The sequence below is a fragment of the Callorhinchus milii genome, unplaced genomic scaffold (genome assembly GCF_018977255.1).
Source record: "Callorhinchus milii isolate IMCB2004 unplaced genomic scaffold, IMCB_Cmil_1.0 Scaffold5, whole genome shotgun sequence".
Classification (NCBI taxonomy): domain Eukaryota; kingdom Metazoa; phylum Chordata; class Chondrichthyes; order Chimaeriformes; family Callorhinchidae; genus Callorhinchus; species Callorhinchus milii.
Genome location: NW_024704746.1, coordinates 12,057,731 through 12,078,225, shown reverse-complemented (window position 1 = coordinate 12,078,225; position 20,495 = coordinate 12,057,731). Strand labels below are relative to the sequence as shown.

At 36.2% G+C, this 20,495-nt stretch overlaps 1 protein-coding gene across 2 annotated transcripts; it reads right to left on the bottom strand.

The window, feature by feature from the left end:
- Positions 1–857: 857 nt before the first annotated feature.
- Positions 858–19,660, bottom strand: LOC103180058 (coagulation factor XIII B chain). Of its 2 annotated transcripts, XM_042335808.1 has the most exons (18): positions 19,396–19,658; positions 16,805–16,984; positions 15,227–15,332; positions 13,997–14,070; positions 12,354–12,545; positions 11,657–11,827; positions 11,159–11,323; positions 10,339–10,512; positions 9,239–9,418; positions 8,835–9,014; positions 8,363–8,536; positions 7,908–8,072; positions 6,873–7,055; positions 4,769–4,963; positions 3,677–3,787; positions 2,901–3,112; positions 1,969–2,058; positions 858–1,203 (listed from the first exon to the last, which is right to left on the bottom strand). In XM_042335808.1, exons 1-17 carry the CDS (start codon positions 19,466–19,468, stop codon positions 1,993–1,995), a joined length of 2,601 nt encoding a protein of 866 aa, XP_042191742.1. In that variant the 5' UTR covers positions 19,469–19,658; the 3' UTR covers positions 858–1,203; positions 1,969–1,992. The 2 variants fall into 2 exon arrangements, with proteins under 2 accessions (XP_042191742.1, XP_042191743.1); XM_042335809.1 differs by lacking the exon at positions 7,908–8,072 and having other exon boundaries at positions 19,396–19,660.
- Between the last annotated feature and the right edge of the window lie 835 nt (positions 19,661–20,495).

Here is a 20,495-nt window from a genome sequence, read left to right as displayed (position 1 = left end):
ACAGGTTCCTACATACTGCTGGTAAACAGAGGTGTGTGGAGTAAAAATAACTTCCGAGACGAGTGCAATAGCCACTGAGCTACAGTACACTGGGATTATCTTGTGCTGCATTCATATTGGAGATATATTGTTCCCATGAAGGATGGTTGACAAGGGTGGCTGGATTCATTTAGGACATCATGGGATAATGGGATAACTCTGGTGGTTATTGAATGGAATATTGATTAGAATTTATTGATTAGAAATGTATAAATTTTGGCAGATCAAATGGGCTGAAAGGATTTCATCCCCCCAACCTCTCTTGTGCTCTTATAATCTAAATAGAAATGCCTGCACTGCTGCCCTCAGATGCCCTGATTGCTGCTTCTGGTCATTTTCGATCTGATTCCGCATATCTTGAAGAAAAGAACAATGAATTTTCCAAAGCTCTTACCCTTAAGGTCTCAGCAATGAAACATGACACAATGATACAACTATCTAGATGACAACAAAGCCGCAGTAAGACAATTTCTATTTGCATATTCTGTTTAAAATATCATCATAATTGCATTATTTGCTTAAGCATTGATTTATCAGCAGTGTGGGTAAAATCCAATAGATATAGAAGTTACAAATTTACATTTATATAGTGCCTTTCATGTCAGGAGAACGTCCCAAGGTGCTGACGTGAAATCAGTATTTCGTACAACTATGAAATGATGAAATGTGAAATAATGCCAATCCGGATCCCAGAAACATCCATGATAGCAGCATATGAAAAAATCGGGAAGCAGTTGCCCTCTATATTCTCTGCTTGCTGTTGCATCAAACCGTGTCATTGGTAGGCTTATGGTGTTCGAATAATAATTCCAAAGTTGTAACCTTTCTCCTTTTTATTTAGCACTCAGTAACATTATAATTTTCACAAGACTGGTCCTTTGTTGCGAGATTGATTGCCTATTTTGCAGGCACGAGGAAATCAAACAGTGTAATTGATACCGATTCACAATTACAATAGTAATATTGCAGTCCTTTATTGATACAAATTTGATGATCCAGATTAGCTAAATAATAATAAGATTTCTAGTGTTTGATGTAACCCTTTATCATGTCATCGAAACATCTTAAATGTCATATATAATCAGCAACTTTTCTCTGTAAGATTTTTGTGAGAAGGTGAATGGTATTCCTCAGATCATGTGGCATTGCGACCTCGTCCAGGTACTGCAATATATAATGTTTTTTTTTAATTAATATTATATCCTACATTCGGGTATTGTGTACATAATTTAAAGTAAAGAGCATCAGAACTGAGACATTTTGGGGAAGGAAAAACATTTCAGTGCAATAGAAAATGAAATCTAGGACTTAGATCCCATTTAAAACTCACAATCAAAATCTTTATTCAAAAATATCATTTGTTGATTGTGGTAAACCAAAATCGTTGTCATACACTCATTCTTCTTATGAGTAACAAACCAAGAAATATTTGTTTGTGGTGTCACAAACATGTCTAATGACTAGTATATTGATATTAATTCATATTAAAAAAAGGAAAAAGTGTAATTACAAATAAGAAATTTTATCCATTTAATGTTTTATTTCTATGGCAAATAGAATGTTTATTTGGAGTCCCTTAGGGTAGAGTTAAGCACACTCGTCTTGCAAGCAAGAGGACCCGGGTTCGATTTCAAAGCAGGGTGAAATCTTAGTCAAGTTTCCTTGCCCCACATGCCCCACCACTCCAAAAAAAATTAGTCACTCACTCCATGACTGTTTGTAGGACACTGCTGTGTCCAATTGGCTGCCACGTTTCGCCCACAAAATACACAGTCAATCCATTTCACAATATCTCCTGTGAAGTGCTTTGAGACATCTACATCAAATGCTAGGAGTATTATGTTTCTGATTATTCTGATTATGATGATTATTCTGATGAGTATTATGATTATTATAAAAGGACCTTAACTTCTCTATAATGGCTCTTACCTGTCTAGTTTTCCATTGTTTTCATTACATACGAGTTATGTCAATAAATTCAATGCTGAAGATTTCACTAAATGTGACGTTAAATGTGAGCTGTAAGAGAATGTTAGAATATAACCAAACTGTAAACTACTCTTCAAAGATAATATCAAGGCAAAGCAGTAAAGACAAATCATGAGTCCTTGGACAAAGGGGGATCGCCTTGGAACTAAACTAGCTCCAAGGTGACATGCCTGGCAATGGAATATGGGAATCGAGCCAGGCTCTGTGGCATCCTTGATAGTCCAGTTCCTCAGCCAGGCAGGTCTGCAGTATTCCAGGGCACTGCTAATGACATCCCAGTCATCCTGGCTCATTGGGAAGACATGGAAGGGCAGACCAGTCACTGGGGGCAGGAAGTCATCCCACTCAGATCCTGTTAACGCTGCAATCCAAAGCCCTAAGGTGTAGGGTGGTCCTCGCGAGACAAACAGCGGGAAAGTTTGGCGGACAGCAATATCAATGGCAAACTATGTAGTTTTAGCTGGTTAGGCTGCAGCAGTACCCTAAAGCACACTCTGTGGTCCCCAACTCTTAGCTCTTGCCAACCCGTATCTAATACTTTCTTGAATTAGTCAAGCAGAATGCATCTCTCCGGGGAGATAGTGTGCATTCTATCCCAATAATCTGGCTCTGGGATTGCCACGTGTAGTGGGATGCATGAAATTCTCAGCTGGGTTTGGATACTCTTACATTTGGCTGTTTTTTCATAAAACATTGTTAAGTATTATGAATGAAATTAAATGCAGCCTGGACTGCTGGGTGACAAACTGCATTTGGTTCTTTTGAACAATTATATTCTAGCCATAGAGAAAGGGTGTTGATCTAGATTAGATCCTGTTGTCAAAAGAACCATATTCTCAAAAGAAGAAATGTTAACAATGAAAACAACTTACAGTACTTCCTTTGCGGAAAGGAAAACGATAATCACCAATTAAAGGTTTGTTGAATTGCATGCTTCTCGCTTCAATTATTATTCCCAGTGTTACTTCAGTGGCTGCTTTCAAAGAAAAAGCAATATTGTTGCCATATTGTTCACTGATGCCCGTCACAGTGAGTAAAGCAGTTTGTTTCCCTGATTCTGCTGTTAACACCAGACTGGTGGGATCTAAAAAACAAGTGGTTTGTTTACAACACAACATTAACGATTCGAATAAAAAAAAATTGAAAAAGCTGTGCTCCCATGAAACACATTTGGTCTATTTGCATTTGCAGACAACCTTCATCCTATTTCCTAAGTTTTGCTTTGCAGATTCTTCAAATCTTCAAATCTCCAAAACCAAAAACAATAATAAATTGGTCATTTTCAATCTACGATTGTTTGTGGGACATTGCTGTGCACAATTGGCTGCCGCGTTCGCCCACAAATATACAGTCAATTCACTTTACAGTGTGTTCTGTGAAGCGCTTTGGGACATCCTCCCGACGTGAAAAGCGCTATATCAAATGCAAGGATTATATTATTATTATTATTATTATCTGTGCCACATCTATCACACCCTTGGTTTATGTTTATACTTACCGTACTATTTACATTTATACAGCATCTTTCATTATTTATCCCACATCCAGTTGCCATTAGTAAACAATGTGCTAAGTTCCTGCAGCTTCATAATGTATCTGAATTATTCCCCACTACATTTCATACGTGATACATTGGTAATTGTCTTACCTGGTTTTGATACTGATATGACTCGACTTTGATATTGAACACAGATTTTACTGCCTGTACAATTGTGGCATTTCAAGAATTGCAATGGAAAGCAGTCTTCTGTTTGACGATCTGCAGAAAACAGCACAATTTTTTCTGTAAGTCACCAGTAGATCACATTTTTAAATTTTAAAGAATTTATGAAATAGCACTGGGTCCCATAAACCTAATTATCATTTTAAATAATATCGGTGGGAAGACTAGCCGAGGCGGTAGTAATATAAAACAAAAACATTTTCCATCCTGTTGTATTCACATTGTAAATACGTAAACACTCCCTGCATCTGATATAGAAGTTTTAACGTTGAGCACATCTCAAAGCATTTCACTATGTTTCTGCAAAGCGTAGTGACTGTGCATTTGTAGGCAAATGAAGCAGCCATGGAGTAACAGACCAATTTTATCTGAATGATTGTTGGCCAGAGCACCAAGAAAAACTCCCCTCTCTTTTTCAAATAGAGTCATGGGATGTTTAACAAATACTTGAACTGGCAGATGAATCCTCAGTTTAACATTTCATCCAAAGAACAGCACTTCTGTCAATGTAGCAGAGGTTCCCTCAGCGGTGCATCAAAATTGGAGGTGAAGAGACAAACCAAACTACTGCCTGTGTTTCCCAATGACACTAAACTTGAGCAAGTTCCAAAAACGGAACAGTCTAATTGAATAAATAATAATAATAATCCTATCATTTGACATAGTGCCTTATCAGGTGTTGAGATGTCTCAAAGCACTTCACAGAATATACTGTAGGGAATTTGTATCAATTAGGGCTTAGTTGGGGCTTGAACCCATAACCTTTCAATTCAGAGATTCCCAACTGAACCAAGTTAACAAATGTCCTTATTTTGCTGTGATTTTGCTTGCAAGTGATTAATTTATTGTTTGTCTGCTTGTCACGTTGCTATATTTTAAAATTCCACAGCATATTTTAAGATATATTTATGCAAACATTTTTAGGGCCCGTGTTTTAAGTGAGCAAGTTAATAGATAAATAGAATTAGATTTTTTTAATGAAATAATATTATTGATTAAAGCATCAGCGTTACTTACCCCTGTAACATGTGGGAATGGTGATATGTCCATCGTGGCAAATTTGTCTTAGAGAAACCCCAGTTTCAACTTTGTGTCTGGCAAAACATCTAAAGTCTAAACCTTCGTCATGTCTGACATATAATTTCTTATTTGTTTTCCATTTTAAATTGACTTTATTTATTTTAACACTCTCTTGACTGACAACGCATGGTTCTAAAGCAGAGGNAAAAATATATTTAATAGTGCTATGTTTATCAGTGCTATTTTTTAATAACATTTGAGAACTATCAAAAACAATTTTTCAAAACAAACAATTTAATTACAATTGTTTCAGATGCAAAACTATTTGATCAACATCAAGCTGCCATTAATCACCAACATAACAACTTGAAACCATTTATTTACAATAATTTATACAATGTACAAAAAGCAATACAATTTACATTTACTTTGGGAAGATATCTCGAAAGATGTAACAATAGTGTCTGGCTGGGAACCCGAGCTGAGGGTGGAGGCTGACTAAGGCTTGGAGCTGGTGGGGGAATTATTCAATAAAACCAAATGGTGGGTTGAGGGTGGTGTAAATGATTGAACAAACTGGAGTTTATTCAATCAACCCACCCTCGGGCTTCCATTCATAGATACTGACAAAAAACTTATTCTATGAGTATTTTTTCCTCCCGAATGTTTTATTGAATCTAAATGATTGACATTTATTGATTATTTTATGTCAGATTCTTCTGGCAATATAAGCAAGATAAACAACTTCCACTATGAATAAAATAACAGTGTGATTGGTGATGCACTTTATTCACAAGCAATAATAAAACTATAATATTCATTTTCATGTAACATATGTTTTGTGTTAAGTGAATTTAGTTTTAGAATTTGTACAAAGACATCTCTTTGTTGTTTCAGAAAGCAAACAAATGCAATTTGGAAATGAAATATCAGAGCCTAACAGCCTCAGATATTGAAAAACCATATACATTTTAGTGATTCATTTATGGGTCATTTGTGTAATTCACACAAGTTAATTCATAAAGATTGTTTTGCCCATTGCACAATGTGATGGAGAGGTTGATTATAGAAGTGAATATAAAAATAATAATAATAATAGTAATAGGATGTAAAATGTCTTTTGCGGGTGAACATGACAGCCTATGTGCACACAGCAATGTCCTACAAACAGCCAAGAAGTAAATGGTCAATTTTATTCAGGAGATTGTTGCCTTGGACACCGGGAGAAATTCCCTTCTCTTTTCAAGTAATGCATATGGATCAGTAATGTCCACTGCACCAACCTCCGTGAGCCAATCACCCCCATCCTCCCTCGGCTTCACTGGCTCTCCACCCCCCAGAGGATCAAGTTGAAGTTTCTCATCCTCACTTTTAAAGCCCTCCATGCTCTTGCTTCTCCCTTACTCTGCGATCTATTAAGACCTTTCGAACCTAAATGCTCCCTACACTCAGCGGACACTGAGCTGCTCCTTGTCTGCCCAATCATCAGCGGTCGGGCCTTCAGCCATTCTGCTGCCATCCAATGGAACCTTGCCTTGCCCCATCTCGTGCCTCTTTCAATGTCCGTCTCAAGACCTTCCTTTTTGACTGTGCCTTCGGTCACCCTCCCACCCCCACCTCTCTTGCCCTCATTCCTAGCGATTCCAATTCCCATCTCAGGTGCAAACCCTTGGCTGTCCAGTGACTTTGGACATCTTTCCAACATGAAAAGCACTATATAAATGCAATTTATGTTGTTGCTTTGTAGGCTTCAGTTAACGTCTCACCCGAAGGGCGACATCTCCAACAATGCAGCACCACCAAAGCACTGCATTAGATTGTCAGCTTGGACTATATGAGTTCCAATCCTAATTTGGGGCCCGAATCCACAATCTTGTGGCTTAGTTGTGCGTGATGTCCCTCAAACAGCCAAGAAGTGAACAACCAATTTAGCTACCAGGAGAAACGGGGAAACTTCCCTTCTCTATATGTGGATAAATTATCATATGAAAAAGTGAAAAAATACAACATAATACTTGAAAATAAAAAGTGAAAGCATTTGCACTGTTTAAAATTAAATCATCTTATGATTAAATATTGTAAAATGTGTGAAATTACTCACCATGACATATGGGAGGTGGTGTCCATTGACCCCCAATGCATCGAACAACGTTTGGCCCTTCCAAAGTATAATAAATTTGGCATTGAAATGTTCGTGTCTCATCGTGATCATACGCAGTTTTATATTCTTCAACAAAGTCTCCACCAGATACACGAGGAGGTTGGTCACATTTCATTTCTGGATCTAGAGGATAATTACATTATATACACACTTGATTATTATATACACACACAGTATGTTGCTTTCTTTTAACAAGTTGTTTTACAATGCAGAACACAGTGTATTTTTCAAATGGTCATGTCATACCATCACCTAGGACTCACCTCCATCAATCCAGACCTTGCTAAGCTCCACTGGCTCCTTGTCACAGAATGGATTGATTTCAAGATCCTTACACTCACCTACAAATCACTTCACGTCTTGGCACCTCTTTTCCTCTCTGACCTGCTCCTACTCCACTCCTCTACTCGCCCCTTCGCTTGTCTGACTCAGGACATCTGCACGTCCCTCAACCTTATCGGCCGCTGTGCTTTCAGCCACTGTGTCTTTCGCCTCAACCCCTTCGCCTTGCCCATGTTTGCCTCTATATATTCAGATCGCATCTGAAGCCTTTCCTCTTTGACCTTGCCAATTCCCTTTTGTCCCTGGATCCGTCAAACTATGCCATTGGTAAGTGATCGGAGACACTACCCCATGTGAAGGGTACTATATAAATACAAGTTGTTGTTATTATCTGCCAAGCTGTAATTTGCCTATATGAAGCTGTCCCTAAGGCTCAGAAATATGTTCTCATGCTACTTGAAAGGACTGAATGCACTTGGATCAGCTTGATTATTCTGGTTCTCCTGTCTTAGACATCTATGTTGATGGCTATACAAACTGAATTAAAATAATCTGAGTGAATGTGTGCGCAGTAACAATTTAAATTTACCCATTAATTTTGGGGGAATGTTGATTGACCATTTTCTTTAGCCAATACACATTTCAATAAAGTATGTAATTATTAAATTGCAAGTAATCTCAAATGATTCTTACCATGGCACGATGGTGATTCAGTCCAATTTCCGTCAACACAAAATATTGTAGATCGTCCTTGGATTCTAAAACTGTAATTACATCCATACTCTATTTTGTAGGGCAGGGCAGTTGTAACATGCCCATTCTTTAGAAGAGGTGGAGGGACACAGCTTGTTGTGTAGTCTACAAGAGATGGAAACCATTTCAAATCGTCCTCTCAACTAAATTGATAAATAATTGATTTTAAACCATTGAAATGTATTCCTTTACTTTGCAAGAAGAACTTGTGACTGTAGTTACAGATGAACATGGCAGCCTATTTGCACACAACAATGTCTAAAAAAGCCAGAAAGTGAATAATTTTATCTGGACAATTGTTGACCAGGACACTGGGAGAAGATCCAGTTAACAGCTGAATATCAACAACAAACACAAATTTCCATTTGTATAATAATGACATCATTTGTGCTTACCAAAACAAATGGGTTTCTGAGGCCAACCACTGGCACCACACTGTAGTTGTTGATTTCCAAGAAGTATATAGGATCGAAGGCATGTATATGTCACAAAGTCACCAACATGATATGGACCAGATCTAGGTCTAATTGTCGCATGTGCCACTCTAGGTGGATCGCTACAGATACTTACTGTAAAATAAATGTGTTGATTAATCGTATTATTAAATTACATTCATTATCCGTTAAGTTCAATTGTAAAATCACCAGCTGAAACTGGTAATGTAATCTGCAATGATCTTTGTGTCCCTTTATTTCCCATTGAAAGGGTATTCATTTCTCACCTCTCATGCATCCCAGTTAGCTCGGTGAAAAATATTAATGACTATATAATAGAATTAGTTAAAATGTATTTACCAATTTGGATGTTAGTATTGTTTCTATTTGTATCTAGCAGCGATAATGAATAAAAGAAATAAAGGTAATTTACCAATGCAGGTTGGATAAGAATCTCCGATAAGCCATTCACCATTCTGGCACTGTATTTCATTGCTTCCTTGCAATCTATTTGAATTTTCGCATGAATACTTGACCTTGGCACCATCATTGTACCAAAGTTGTTTAGGTAGGTATGAACCAGAAATAATTTCTAAAGGTTTTGGACATTGTGCTGTTAAACAAAAGTAAAATTGATTGTAAAACCCCTACAAAGTCTGCTCCATACCACAAATTTGGCGATATCACTGATGAACTTGGACCAAGTTGATTGTGCATGAAAAATATAAATAAATATACAATGACATTAATTAAAATGTATTTACCAATTCAGATATTATTATTATTTGTATTTGAATCTACTGCCGATGATGAGTAAAAGAAATAAAGATAATTCACCAATGCAGGCTGGAAGAGAACCTCTGGGATCCCATCTACCATTGATGCACTGTATTTCTTCTCTTCCTTTCAGTTGATATGAATCTTCACATGAATATGTGACTTTCTGATGATTCCTGTACATTGATTTTGGAGGATTATATCTACCATGACTTATTTCTGGAGGTTCTGAACATGATCCTGTCAAGCAAAACTAAAATGAGTTGGCATAAACCCCCTACAAAGTCAGAATATTTTCTTATGTTACAGTGCAGCCCCATTATAACATGCTGCTTTATAAAGCAATATTTTAGTAATAACACAGTTGCATTTGGACCCGTTCACTGCACATCTTTGCAGCCAACCCGCTCACTTTATGTACGTTGGGCAGGTTTAGCGCCAAAATGGCCAACACACAGGTCATAAGGTCATTTCATGCACAGCAATTAGGAAGGGAGAAAGTACTGTGCACCCTGAAGCCCAAAGCAAAAACTCAGAACATCCACCATTTCCACATCTGCCCTATTGAACGCTCTTTATTCTACCATCATTATGTGGTAGTAATGGCACAGAAATCACTATGTCTGAAAAGCCTTTCAATCTGGATGAGTGTGGATGGCGTTGCGCCCCCTCTCTATCTGTCCCCAAGTTCCATCTTAAAACCTACCTCTTTGACCAATCCTATGGTCACCTCCTTCCCCTGCTAACCCTTCCAGAATTGTAAAATGCTCCAAGACATTTTTCTATGTGGAAGGTGCTAAATAAATGTAAGCTGTTTTTAATGCAGTTATTTGCGACATAGTTGAAAACAAGATGCAATTTTGGGAGAAACTTCCTTCTCTTTTCAAATAGCCCCACGGGCTTTAATGTCTATCCAATCAGCTTATCGAACCAACCAGGGGAAAGTTTGGTTTCACATCGCATTCGAAAGTTGACAATGCAGGGCTTCTCCAGCACTACACACATGTCAACCTAGACTGTGAGCCTGACATGGGTCTTGAAACTACAACCTTTTGACTCAGATATGAGAGTCTGACCCCATGAGTCAGGCTGACACCTAATCGATGTAGAATGGACATTTGCACCATTGTGTCACATAACTGAAATGAAAAAGGTCATACCTGGGCAAGCTAAAGGGGGTTCCCATCCGCTTGTAGTGCAGAGAGAGTGCGTGTCAGGCTGACACCTCCAATATGTACACTCTCTGCAGGAGTAAGATGTCCGTTCCCCAATCTGATATTTACCCACATTTGCTTGTTGTAATCCACTGTCGTATCTAACGGTACAAGTCATTTCTAAAAAAAACAAAGGAGCATTGTTAGGGTTTCTGATGAGTTAGATAAGAAATTATAAGGAAGAAAATGTCTTTATTTTCATTTGTTTATACTACTTTGTCACATCAAAACATCTTACAGTGTTTACATATGATTACCTTCAGGTATAGTGATTGATTTTGTCTATAAATGAAGCTGTCAATTTGCTCACAGCAAGTCTCACAAACAGCCGTAAAGTGAATAATCAATTTGTCTGAAGGACCACCCACTCTAATGCAGTGCTGGGGGTGCGTTGCAATGTCAGAGATGTTGTCCTTCAGATGAGACATTAAACTGAGGTCCTGTTTGCCCAATAATTTGGTCAGTCAATCCATGACTATTTGTGGGACACTGCTGTGCTCAATTGTCTGTTGCGTTTCGCCCACAAAATATACAATCAATTCACTTTATGGTATATTCTGTGAAGAGCTTTGAGACATCTCGAAGATGTGATAAGGCGCTGTATCAAATGTAAGGAATATTATTATTATTTGTTTTAATATGAATGATCGAATCAAGGAAATGAATTGTTACTTTTAATAGAATATATTCAATCAAATTGTACAGCCTAAAGGATTACTGATAGTGATGTTTCTAGTAATTTTCTCCGAAGAGGAAAATGACTTACCAGCACACGTTGGAACAGGCTCCCATCCATCTGCTCTGCACGTCACTTTTTGTCTTGAAGGTGTGTAACCCCTATTACATGTGTAATGCACTGTTTCCTGATAATTATACATCATTGGAATCTCAAAATCACCGTTATGTATGTATGTTGTCTGACATGTTATTGCTGACAAAACAAAATGAAAAAAATGAGAGCAATTGATATTGTGATTGGCAGTAATATTTATACTCTCATTTCAGATTATCTAGACATGGTCTATGCATCTGCTCATAGCTGGTTGGAAAGCGGAGTTATTAGAACAAAACGGTAAATACAAAAAATCAGATTTGTTTCAACTGAATTTGTAGTAGGTTGGAGATATTTACCAACAACTTGACTTTCATGCAGAGTGAATGTCTTCTGATCAACGACAAAGTACAAGATACAGTTCAAAGATTAATTTTTTAGTTAATAAAATCACCGAAATTTATACCCGATGAAAGAAGATACTATGCTTACGTGAGCACAGTGGTTCCGGAATCCAGCCATCTTTAGTGCATCGACTTGGATGTTTGCTTGAAGGTTTATAACTAGGATTACACTGATATTCCTGAATTTCTCCATTTTTGAAGATATCCTTTGAGCTTTTTACATGCCCAAATTCTAGTCTTGTTTTTTCACATTGAATTTCTGATGAAAGAAAATCACGTAATGGTTCTGATGAAGTTTTCAAAGTTTATACTACTAAAACAGTACTTGAAACTTATTTCTGGAGGATGTACAAGTGGTGTTGATAACCTGTGATTCTCTACCAAGACAGAATTCAAGGGTGACTTGGTGCTACATTGAGGTATGTAAAAATCATGTTTGCTCATCCTGAGAAAAAGAAATAAAAAATAATCTCACTGTCTATTAACAAAATCTAGCACGATATTGAAAATTGGTAAGATATTTGATGTTGACAATTATCCTTTTATTTTTTTCAAATGGATTAAAGTTAGGTGGACAGATTCACAGAACATAATATAAGCTGTTCCTATTACTGTTTTATGCAGTGCTCAATTTTGTTATAAACTTCCATATTTGCTGTGTGACAGTAAAATTTGGTTACACATTTTACTAAAATCTCAAACAACTCAAAACAACATGTCAAGGGATTTCATATGAAGACAATTTTAAAAAAATCCCAAAACGTTTTGACATTAAAACATCTTACCTGTACAAAAAGGAACTGGGTGACTCCAGGTTTTGTTCTCTAAGCAGTAAATTTCTTTTGCTCCTTGAAGGGCAGTGTTTGGAGAAGTACATTCAAATTGAAGGACGGATCCGTAGGGAAAATCCGGTTGTGAGTCATATATTCCTTTTGCACGAATATCTTCTGGTATATTTACTGATGAACATGTTTTTACTACAATAACAAATTGAATAATATAAATGTAATTTTATTTGTGCGTGTTCTCATTTTTGAATTGCAAAATAAGATATGTACAGATATTGATGTTTATATGCTTTCAGAAAATCCTCAAGCATCAATGAAAATATTTCCACAAGAATAGGCCGGGTTGAGAAATTAATAGTTGACCTGGTAACTTTTAATAGAAAGGACAGGTGGTTGCTGCCTTCATTGTTTTGACATCTGCCGCTAATATGGTTTGGATAACTGGGCTAAAGTCTCAAAAGTTATTGTGATATAAAGATTGCTCCCAGTAATAATACCACCACTATGTACAGAGAGTATATATGTCTACGTATGTGTTGCTCATCAGGCTGGTATTTCTGTAGAGCTGAACTAGGTTCTGAAAGTAGTTCTACTTATTCTAAGAGGATAACTACTTTCACTTTGATAGGAAAGCTAATCATCAGCTCTGCATATCATAATGTGGCATTGAAGTTCAAAATGTTCAAAAATAACTTATCTTGAAGTGAGTGTTGACTCTAGTTACCATCACAACGGAGCTACCATCATTTCTGAGGATGTCTAACAGCAAACACTAAGCCTGGTTAACACTGTGGAGCACTAATACTTCTAACCCCATATCCCTTCTCTCAAATTGCAGTTCTTTTGCTCCTTTATAATAATAATAATCCTTGCATTTGATATAGCACCTTATCACATCATTGAGATGTCTCAAAGCGTTCACACAATATACTGTAAAGTGAATTGACTGTATATTTTGTGGGTAAAATATTCTATGAAATAAATGCTTATTTCACCTAGAAGGCTCTATATAAATGCAAGTTGTATTCACCTGTAAAATATTGTTCCCCTGGATGAGGTAGCAATAATTAAGTTAAATTGCTTTTTCTGTTTTATCTCTGATATCCAGGAAGCATAGTCCCTCGAGTGATTTCTATTTCCCTAAAATGTGACAATTCAATTGCATATTACACAGTGACAACTCTTATCTAAGTTCGGAGAGAAGTTTCTAACATTTTGGCACAGTGGGTATTCTGGAAAGATTAGATCAAATGGGACAAATGTCCCTCTTCATCTGAACCTCTCTTGCGATCTTGTGATTTTCTTTATTAAACACATGGTAAATGATCAGACCATTTTTAAACGAGGCAGCTGTAACTATTATCTGTTTCTTTTTTAACGTCACAATGGTGCAGCACAAGTACAGAGTGATGAAGCTGGGTTTCATTCCATATTCCATAAAAATTGGGTCATTTTCAATCTACGACTGTTTGTGGGACATTGCTGTGCGCAATTGGCTGCCGCGTTCGCCCACAAATATACAGTCAATTCACTTTACAGTGTGTTCTGTGAAGCGCTTTGGGACGTCCTCCCGACGTGAAAAGCGCTATATCAAATGCAAGGATTATTATTATTATTATTATTATTATATCTTTCATTACCTTCACAAAATGGAGGACGCCCACTCCAGCCATCAACACGACAGTCACGTTCATCTGAACCAACCATCTGATATCTTTTATTTAAAAAACACACAACATTACGAGTATTTCTCTTTCAAAGAATGCATTGAATTTGAAGTTTTTCCCCATTTGAAAGTTACCATTTGAAGCTGGGTTTCGATTTTTAAATTTGCAGATTTTTTTAAACAATATTTCTGATTAGAATAACCACATTTGAGACATACTAAGGTTTAAAACCAGTACACGGCCATTTTACCCATTTAATGCTGATCATGTGATTGTTGTATCCCTAGTTTCTACATATGCCTTTCGCCATCCTTCTTGTGTTCCAACGTTTTTCACCTCATGAATATTAATCCTAAATTTGCTTTTGGTTCTTTCCCATATATAAATCATATGCAACTTTCATTTAACAAACATAATCTGTTATTATTACTAATCACATAAATGGACATCACATTGGAATTTTTGTTATAATAAAGAATATTCTAAAATCAAATAATCATTTAATTGTCGGATTATTTGCTATTTGCACCACACTTCTTTCTTTTTAATTCTTACTATCTAACTGCTTTGAGTCAGCACAATCCTAATTGTCACATGACAATCCTGGCAGAACTCTCTCAGGCCGCTGATTATTTTTTCCACAAGATTTTGTAATACATCAAAAGGTTTCATTTTTTTAAATGTTTTCGAAGTTTGTGAGTCTGTGAAAAATTCCTGAGCGGTTCGATGGACGGTTTGAGCTTGCCAGCCTACGCCTGGTACTTTTTGATAGTATGTAAACAGGATGTTACCCTCCCAGGGAGAAAATGTGCAAAGAGCAAAAGGAAATTTCCATGCATATGTGGAGCTCTCAATAGTTTGTTTGGATAATCTTAAACAAGGGAATGGGTTTTGGCGGAAACCCATTACCTTGCTTAAGAATGTGTCAGGGATCCAGCTAACAACAAGAAAGATAGATAATGGGGGAATGTAATTCACACCCTCCACATTTAGATTATGAGTTTAGATTATATGGTTCCTAAAAACACAGTGTGACTCCAGGATAATTTCTGTTGGCTCAACCATGATTTAATCCTATATGCTTGTCAGCAATTTGCTGTGAAACATGAACAATAAATTAAGCATAAAGAATACCTTTTAAAGGCGAACTCTTCCTTCATTCGACAAGATATTGAGACAGATTCACCTAAATGCAATTCTTACCCCTCATTACAGGTGTACTGTACACGAGCACCGAACACAAATTCCTCATGGTTTGTCAAATGAAATCTTCCATTATCAGGATCTTGAAGACTTTCACAGGGTCTTGCTAATTTTGACATTGGGATAAAATATTAATGTAACAGATAAAATTCACTGTTTTAAAAATGTACGGTAAGCAGCAATAAAATTGTTATGACAAGTACAGGATGTCCACAAAGTCTTGTTGCCCCTGTTTTGTTTTCTCTTCCTACAATGATTTTTTATTTTCTGTAAATAAATGCAGTGTAACAATGTGTGATACCGATCACTTCCTCGACATTCCACCATGTTATGGAAGATGCTGCATGTCTAAATACAGTTAAACATTTGGACTGAATACAATTGTGTACTTCTTAATACAATTATCAGCATTCTTCCACATGTTTCAGTTGTTGGTCAGTGTACTTTAGAAAAAACACATGGGGTAATAGGACTTTGTGACTCAGAAGCGAGAGTGCTTTTAATGAGCCAGGCTGACACAAATGATATTTGTATTTTTGGTTGAGTTAAGCTGGTATTCCTCAAACTGGCATTTAAATGCAATGATTAATGACCGGCAACTCTGACTAACTTCTGCATTTAACACTAGTTTTACCCTATGTTTTCTTAAAGAGTACGAATAACTAAAAAGGCCTCATTAACTGCTAGCAATATTTTAGGAAGTGAATAGAGCTGTTTAAAATCCCAGGATGGTGTTTTATGTGATCACTATGTATTCCAAACATTACTGATGAAATAAACACATTCTTTAACATTTAATTTCAAAAGATCATTAACTTGTACTCCACATAGATCTATTGACATTTAGGAAATTAGATATTTGCAATCCATTACAGTATTTTCTTATACTAAAAGTCTTTGGTTGGATCCTTTTAATTGCTATTTTTCCATATGTTATTTAGAAGATTCCAAAAGATATTAATGAACCCCCAAAAAAGGACACAGTGTTTCCATTGTATCAAGTGGCATTATTTATTTTGTATTTAGTTTATTTACTTTCTATCTTCCTCAGGGAGAATTTAAGTAGATTTCCTTGGAGCTGGTTAACCTCCAGCAGCACTCCAACATGTACTCAACTTGCACCTAACACTCTCCGGTAATTAGGTAGGGATGTTGCGTCCCTCTGTGGAGAGAGCGTACATTCCATTTCAGACACAGGAATTTCCATGTGTAGATAGTATGGGTGGAACTCTTAGTCTACGATTGGTGATTGGTTTCTGAATATGTCAGACACTTTGACCAAATAAAAATTACTTTGTCCATTTTATTTCTATTTAACCAAGATTAAGCATTGAGTGTGCTATTTTCTTGAGACATGGAACACATATCGCTAAGTCCTGCTCACACTGAACACTTCCTATGTCCTTTAGTTTGGCTGACAGCATTAATTGTTAAGCAATGCTACTTGTATTTTAACAAGCCTTATATAATATTGCATTAAAAAGTCCAAGTATTGCTACATTTTATTTTAAAAGTTTTTTATTGTGATCGTGAACTAATATCAATTTATGTAAAAAAAATTCATGCAACTTCACTTACGTTTACAATAATCTCCGATATTTAAATTGCTCCATTTTCCATCTTGACACACCATCCGTAGATAATTTATTTGTATATATCCAGGTTGGCATTTGAACATTAGGATAAATCCATGTTCATGGGTGTCACTTATAACAAGTGGCTGTGCATTATGAATCCTTTCAGGCGCACTGCAACTTTCTGGGGAAAGAACCAACAAGTCCACAGTGCTTATTTACTTGTTTTAAAAACTAATATCCCTTGCCCAATATATGAAGAGGACAGATAGACTAATAAATTTGATGAGTTGGCAGATGAAATTTATTGCAAAAAGTATAAAGTTAGATATTTGGGAGGAAGAGTAAGGAACGGAAGTATATAATATATAATATTCATAATATATGTAAAATGGTAAAACAAGATATGATTGTTCTACATTCTTATATTGTCCACACACCATAGGATTGTGTCCCCTTGAATCTAATTAGTTGGTAATTAGATTGCCGTCTAGAATAGTTTGCCACCATTCAACATTGTGCTATTTGTGTTGTTCAAGTTTGGAGTGGTTCTTTCTTGCATAATTCCCAGAAACAAAAAAAGTCTGCAGAGTATTTATTAATCTCAATATTGTTTGCAAGCAGGTATTTCTGTAAAGATCAATCACAGCAGTTCTTTATGATTATTGTTTTACAATACAGAAAACATTTCTGCACCAATAAAATTGTATTGGTGCAGAAATGTTTTCTGCTGATAGATGGCGATATTGCACTGTGAATAATTTGTTGAATGGTTTAATTCAGCACAATATCACTATTGCCTGAAGCAACAGTCTTAAAAGAATATTGAGTTTTGGCTTATCACCACCCGTAATTATTGACCCTACTTTCCTGCAAGCCTTCCCCAATTGCTCGGTCTCCGGCAAGATGCCCCAGCATGAAAGTCACTATATAAATGCAAGTTGTTGTTTTGTTTTTGCTGAGAAACGTTTAGTTTCTTCATTCTATTCTGGTAAACAGCAATTGATTGCTGTAATCATTATAGTGTATTAAAAAAGTATTGATTGTCACAAATCTCCATTAACTTTAATCATCTAGTTTATACTCACTGGTAAATGTTGTTTCTTATTAACTATTAAATCTTATTGAATCTATGTGAAAAACCAACCTTATTGTTTTGGCATCATATTAAAGTGTTTCTTGCAAACACATTTTAATTTGTATCAAAACACATTACTGTGGCTCTTGTAAGATATTGCCACAATGGAAAGATCTTTCACTATTTCACCTACACAAATAAACACAGTTATTGTCCAAGACACATTTATGTAGATAGTGCTTTTTTTATTCCAGTAAATATTTACATCAAGAGATGGTCTCAAAGCGATCACAGGTAAAATGGCTTTGGTAAAGTGTAAAAAGTAATGACTGCGTATTTTTAAGAGAGAATGTGGTAGCCAGTTTGTGGACACCACGTTGATCAACTTTGTTCTGATAAAGGGTCACATCTGAAACATTCTTCTGTTTTTCTTTTTTTTCAAAATTTGATGAACCTGCTATGATTTCTACCATTTTTTATTCTAATTCAGATTTCTACCATCCATCTGACAAGCAGACAGGCCCTCAGTTGAATGTCTCATCTGAAGGATGGTATTGCTGACAATACAATATAAATTTACGTTTATGTAGCATCTTTCACATTCGGAGGATGTTCCAAGGCGTTTAACAATACTGACTTGATAATGCAACACACCTCTAGCACTGCATTGGAGTGTCAGCCTAGACTGTGTGAGATCAAATCCCGACATGAGGCTTGAACCCACAACCTTCTGACTCAGAGTGCTATCAACTGAAGCAGGTTGTCACCTAAATTAGTTTAAGAACCAATATTCTATTTAGCATCCTATTTTAATGAGGATACATTTACTTAAATCATCTTTGAAATACTACTTAAGATCTCAGAGTTGAAAATATTTTTATTTTAATATTTTAGATATCTGGGTTACTCACAAACATTGGTTTATTTAGGTTGTCAGAATGGGGAGCTCAATAGAGTATTATGATCATTTTGTGCCTAGAAAACTAAGGGGCATTTCAAGCCATGAATAATCTGAAAGTGAAAAAAAAATCTCGGAAACTTTCATAGTATAGAGATTGTTTCATTTATCTTTGAAGCAAAAGAATAAATGAACGGAAATGTTTCCATTAATAGAATAGTAAATTCAAAATAAATCTGCTGAAACACTATTTCAGCGAGCGAGTAGTACACGTATGGAACAGGCTCCTGAGGGAGACAGTGGAAGCAGAAAGTGCTGATTCTTTTAAGAACAAATTAGATAGATTTCTGTTAGGAAATAATATCTTGTGATACAATGTGTAGTTCGGGACACTACATGAGCATGCGACTGCCAGAATAGTGGAAGGCGAACTGGATGGACCTTGATCTTCTTTCACCTAGCAAATTTTTATGTTCCAGGATGACTATTTAGTGGTGTATATTGTTTTGTACATCTTTATGCAAATGTAAGCAATACTCAATACAATACATACTTTAATCTCAAATTCCAATATTTTGTGCGCTCATTTACAAAGTGAAATAATAAAAGTTGCACTCACCTCTAATGGCCTCTGTTACAATACCAAAACTACCCAAGTTAGTAAGAAGCAAAGCAAAGGCAATTGATTTCATTTTAACCGAATAACTAAGGAGACTTCCAAAATAGTAGCTCTCTATTGTACTATCCTAATACAGACTGAAACAAAAAAATGATTGTGTTTCAAATCTTGCTGATTAAAAATTTACCAAAAAAAATCGATATGACGCGCACTGCATCTTGGAGAGGGACATTTAGTTGACTGGAGTTAAAACGAGATCAACCGATATGCTGCAGCTATTGCTAAATTTCAACAATCAGTGTCCTCTTAAACGGCAATGTCCTATTGCACACATGTTCAGTGAATGAAGCAACACTTTACATTATGTGACCTTATTGGAAGATGGGATGTGGAATGTCCTGCTGATTAGGGTGATGGAGACAGAGTCCGTTGTGGCTCTCAAAAGGGAAGTAGATAGCCATATGAAGAACGGGGGCTAGAAGCGGGATAGAGATCAAGTGGGGCAGGGGAATTGAGCAATATCTTTGTGAGCTGGTGCAGGCTTCGTAGGCTGAATGGCTTCCTTCTACACTGTAGATTTCTATGTTTTTATCCTCCCGATTTGAAAGGCACTATGTCAAATGCAAGGATTATTATTATTATTATTATTTTAAAAAGCAGGTAATAAATATAACATACAGGTAGTCTCATTTTGTGACAAGGAGTAAACGTAGTTCTTTTTTAGAATTTGTAACATGTCGATTTCAATTTTTTAAACTTTTTAAACGCAGAACCTTTGAGAAATAATAATAATAATAATCCTTGCATTTGATATAGCGCTTTTCACGTTGGGAGGACGTCCCAAAGCGCTTCACAGAATACACTGTAAAGTGAATTGACTGTATATTTGTGGGCGAAATAAAGTTCCTGGAAAGAAAAATAAATCCTCGAAACAATTTCAATGCTGAAATCAACATCATCTGGATTCTAAAAAACTATTTTATCTTTTGATGCTAAATGCAACTACCTAGTGTCTGCTTGGCATATCTGGTAGCAATCTTCCCTCTTGACCCAGAAGATTGTGAGAGCCCTGTTGAAAGTGCTATCCTTTGGCTTAGATG